The following is a 4,535-nucleotide window of genomic DNA, read 5'->3' as shown; positions in this document are numbered from 1 at the left end:
GAGTGCATGCTCTCGCCGCCTACCTGCACCATGTCTTCTCAAGACTTTCAGAATCAAATGATTCCTGGCCAAGAAGCAAAAGCAGAATCGCCCCATTCCTCAGTGGATTCGTATGAAGACAGGTAATAAAAGCAGGCACAACTCCAAGAGGAGACCCTGGAGGAGGACCAAGCTAGGACTGTAACGAGCTGCACATGAGCAGCAGCACATTTACCCTCTGGGAGGTCACAAGTGTTGTAGCTCAAAAATTGAATGACAACAAGGAAGTCCAAAAGTTAAAAGAAGTGCTTTATTTTATTTTTTTTTAAATTTTATTTACTTATTTATGTGTGTGTGTGTGTGTGTGGCCAGCTCAGCCCAGCAGGGGGCGGGGCTGGCTGGCATGTGGTGCTGGGGGATTGAACCGCGGTCCCTGTGCTTTGCTAAACTTGTTCTGAGTAGGTGCTTTAGACCACTGAGCCATCTCACCAGCCCCAAGAAGTGCTTTATTTTAGCTGGTACCCAGCGGCGGTCTCTATGCAAGCTGCAAAGAGGCACGCCGGGCATTGACAAGGATCAGTATTTAAGCTTGAAAACTGCAAAAACCGGGAAGGGGTGGAGAGGAAGAAGTGGCAGGGTCACTAGTTCATGGGGTGGTCCTGTTGGGTGGGGTGCTGAGTTGGCCATGGGGGGTGCTGAGGTCATGAGTTCACCGGGTGGGCCCATTGGGTTGGGGGGGGGCTGAAATCAGTAATCACGCAGAGTTCACAAGATAAAGCAGGATTTGGGGTACAGCTGTTTTTCAAGATAAGGCTTTGGGGTACATTGGGTCACAGGGGTGAGGGAGTTGGGAGGGGTAGGTGCATACAAAACAGGAACACCGCGAGGTTAGAAGGGCAACAAAATGGAGTCAATTTTGCCAGGGTATAACATTCCCCACTGATTTTAAGGGGGTTTGACTCACTTGTTTGTTTTGTACTGGGACTAAGTTCCCAGCCTTGATATAACCTCCGAATGGTGTACAGCTTTGGAAATCAAGGGTGGGAGACAAAGCATTGTTGGTGGCAGTACTTGAGCGGCTGGAAGCGCTGCCGGTGGGCAGAAGCCAGGGACAAGGTCCAGGGAAGTCCAGGGCTGGGAACACGGGACAGGGAGTCCGGGCCAGGACAAGGGCGCGGGCTAGGACCCGCCGCGCCTCACAGAAAGAACTCGGGAGAGGAGGGGCTGTCGCTGGTGGAGCCCGCCTCCCTGAAGCCGGAGTTGGCGAGTTTCTCGCACTTGACCTTGTAGGCGTCTCTCTCGTGGGCCAGCCGGGACACCTCCTGCTTCAGCTGCTCCACCTGCTGAATGAGCTGCGTCTTCTCATTCTCCAGGTGGTGTTTCTGCTGGACGCGTTTATGCCTGCACGATTGGGCGTAGCCCCGGTTCTTCAGGGTCCGCCGCTTCTGCTTCAGGCGGATCACCTCGTCCTTGGTGAAGCCCCGCAGATGGCGGTTCAGCTCCTGCACTGACATTGACACGAGCTGGTCGTCGGAGAAGCCGTCCTCCACGCTGCCGCTGCCGCTGGCCACCGTGGCCGCCGCCGCTGCCGCGTGCGGACTTGGCCCGGGGTGGTTGTTGGACAGCTGCAGTAGCGCGGGGCTGGTGGCGTTGGACGGCGGCGGCGGGGGCGACGCTTGGTGGTGATGGTGATGGTGCGGGTACGCGTGGGGGCCCAGGTCCTCGTGGGCCACGCCGGCACCTGGGTACGCGCGGTGCGGGTGCGGGTGGTGGTGGTGATGGTGGTGGCGGTGCGCGCCTCGGAAGCCGTCGAAGCTCTGCAGCGGCTGTGGCACCGGGTGCGCGCCAACGAGCGCCTCCACCGCATCCTCCGGCGTCACGTTGTGCGCCTCGGGATTCATCGGCTGGTAGTTGCTCGCCATCCAGTACAGGTCCTCGAGGTGGGGCTTCTGTTCAGTCGGGCTGAAGCTGGGCGAAGAGGGAACCGAACTACATGGCGTGCTGAGCGGTGTGGACGACACGGAGCCGGCCGGCTGCAGGCGTGTGCAGGGTCGTTCCGGACGCTCCGCACCGCCCAGCGGCTCTTTTTTCACGTCGAACTTGAGCAGGTCGAAGTCGTTGACGTACTCCACGGCCAGCGGGCTGGTGGGCAGCTCTGGCCGCATGTTCAGCTCCGCGGCCATCAGCCGCCGCTGCTGCCGGGGAAACTTTGCGGCCCGCCAAGGTGCGCCGAGCCAAGCGCGGGGGCGAAGAGCTGCCAGCAGGGGAGGCGCGGAGCTAAGCGCGCAGCGGGCTGGGGCCGCTGGCCAAGTCTTTGTCTGGGGACGCGGCGGTGTGCTGGAGAGTTCCGAGGCTGTCCGTGTTGCCCCAGAGCTCCGGGGCTGTGGCCGTTTGTCCCGAGGCTCCACGAGAAGCCGGGTGATGAGGGGGTAGAGGCTGCAGGCTTTACATAGGCAGCGTCCCTTTCCGTCTTGTCTCCACTGTGGCGTGGACATGGCCCCGCAGTTGACACACATTTGGTTCATCAGAAGACTCGTCTGGGGTGCCAGCTGTGGGGGTGTTGTTGTCTTCAGACCCGGTGGATGGAAGCAAGCACCGGCTAGAGGACCTGGAGGGACTTAATGAGATCTTGGTTAGCAATCTCAGCAATCTTTTTTCTGGCAAGCGAGGCAAAAGTGGAGGAGGTCTCCCAAACAATGCCTCGAAAAGGCAAATTTTAGAGACATAGGGGGTACATCTGGCCCTTAGAAGGGCAAAGGGAAGGAGACTCACCCAGTTTTCGCCAGTTTCTAAAGAGAATTTAACCAAAGTGGACTTTAGAGTCTGGTTCATCCTTTCTACTTGGCCTGAGCTCTGAGGCCTATAGGCACAGTGAAGCTTCCGATCGATGTGGAGAGCTTGGGCAAGTTTTTGAGTAACCTGAGCTATGAAAGCTGGATCATTGTTGGACCCCATAGATAAGTGTAGGCCAAATCTGGGAATAATTTCTTGGATTAACTTTTTAACTACAATCGGCGCTGATTCTGAGTGGGTGGGAAAGGCTTCTACTCATCCAGCGAAAGCATCCACCATTACAAGCAAGTACTTATATCTACTTTGTCCCGGCTTGTTTAAGTCTGTGAAGTCAATTTCCCAATGTTTTCCTGGGATGGTTCCCTGATAACGGAGGGTACTCATCAGCTTGTTGTGTTTTGGGTTTACCTTGAGGCATTGTTCACAGCATAGGCTAGACAGATGTGTCAGGTTGGTTAACTTTGGGATGAAAAATCGATCTCAGAATAGGCTAGTTAGCTTCGAGCCCCCAAGATGGATAGCCTGATGGGTTTGTTGGATCAATTCTCTGCCCAAAGCTTCTGGTATAAAGATTTTTTCATCAGGTCACTGATACCATTTGTCTGAGTCTCTTGGTTTAGCATTTAACTGGCCTGCCAGGTGAAGATCACTTGAAGTGTACACAGGGTCAGAGATGGTGGGAGGCATGAGGAGTAGGGTTTTGTTCTCTTCCGTCCCCACTGATTTTAAGGCAGCCTCTCAGGCTGTTTGATCTGCGAGTCGATTTCCTTTAGTTATCGGGGCTGAACCTGTGGTATGTGCCTTGCGATGCATAACAGATACCTTTAGTGGGAGCCAAATAGCAGCCAGTAGGTCTAGAATTTGGGCTGCATTTTTAATCTTTTGTCCATTAGAGGACAGCAGACCTCTTTCTTGATAAATCATCCCATGCACATGAAGAGTGGCAAATGCATATCTACTGTCCGTGTAGATATTGATCTTTTTTCCTTGACCCAGATGCAATGCCTGGGTTAGGACTATCAATTCAGCCTTTTGTGCAGAAGTACCGGAGTCCAATTGCTGAGGCCATAACTCTTGATCCTGAGTGACCACAGCCGCCCCTGCCACCCGCCCACCTTTATGAATGTAACTACTTCCATCTGTGAAGAGGGTCAGTTCAGCATCAGGCAAAGGGATGTCAGTTAGGTCTTTTCGAAGCCCCGTGATCTTTTAGATGGTGGAGAGGCAGTCGTGGAGTGGCAGGGTGGGGTCAGAAGAGTTGCCAGATTTTTAATAGTTACTGTAGACATTTTGGTCTCAAAACTCAATTGTGCTTTTAATTTATGTAGGAGATCTCTACCCAGGAGTGGTTTTGGACAGTTGGGGGTCCAAAGAAAGGTGTGACTCATTAGGGGTTGTTCAGGTTGCCCCAGCGACGCTCCAAGCTGTTTTATTATTTTGGTTTGTCCGGTGGCCCCTATGACTTTTATTGAAGTTCCCGTGGGAGTTCCAGTTGGCTCAGTCAAAATGGAATAAGTGGCTCTGGAGTCCACCAGAAAATCCACAGGTTGCCCCCCAACGGTTAAAGTTAGCCTGAGCTCAAGGGGGGCTCATGAGCCCTGACTGCCCCAATATTGATTAAGGGGGGACTTTTGTATCTTTTTCCAGTTTTTAACCTTTAATTTAACACAGTCCTTGAGCCAGTGTTCCTTATTCTTACAAGAAGTGCATTGATCTTTTTCAAGAGGGTTTTTTTTTTATCGGTTGGCCCGTTTTCGGTGGCC

At 53.6% G+C, this 4,535-nt stretch overlaps 1 protein-coding gene across 1 annotated transcript; it reads right to left on the bottom strand.

Moving 5' to 3' along the window:
• Window positions 1-598: 598 nt before the first annotated feature.
• On the bottom strand, window positions 599-2,850 carry LOC101584824 (transcription factor MafB-like). Its single transcript, XM_004637710.2, has one exon. It carries the CDS (start codon window positions 2,502-2,504, stop codon window positions 1,176-1,178), a length of 1,329 nt encoding a protein of 442 aa, XP_004637767.2. The 5' UTR covers window positions 2,505-2,850; the 3' UTR covers window positions 599-1,175.
• Window positions 2,851-4,535: the final 1,685 nt, after the last annotated feature.

The sequence above is a fragment of the Octodon degus genome, unplaced genomic scaffold (assembly GCF_000260255.1).
Source record: "Octodon degus isolate 3935 unplaced genomic scaffold, OctDeg1.0 scaffold00092, whole genome shotgun sequence".
Lineage (NCBI taxonomy): Eukaryota > Metazoa > Chordata > Mammalia > Rodentia > Octodontidae > Octodon > Octodon degus.
Note: the sequence above shows the minus strand (reverse complement) of the source record. Positions and strands in the feature narration are given on the sequence as shown.

Excerpts from the sequence above, each read along its gene's own strand:
- LOC101584824 (XM_004637710.2), bottom strand. The coding sequence starts at position 2,504 with ATGAACCAAATGTGTGTCAACTGCGGGGCCATGTCCACGCCACAGTGG.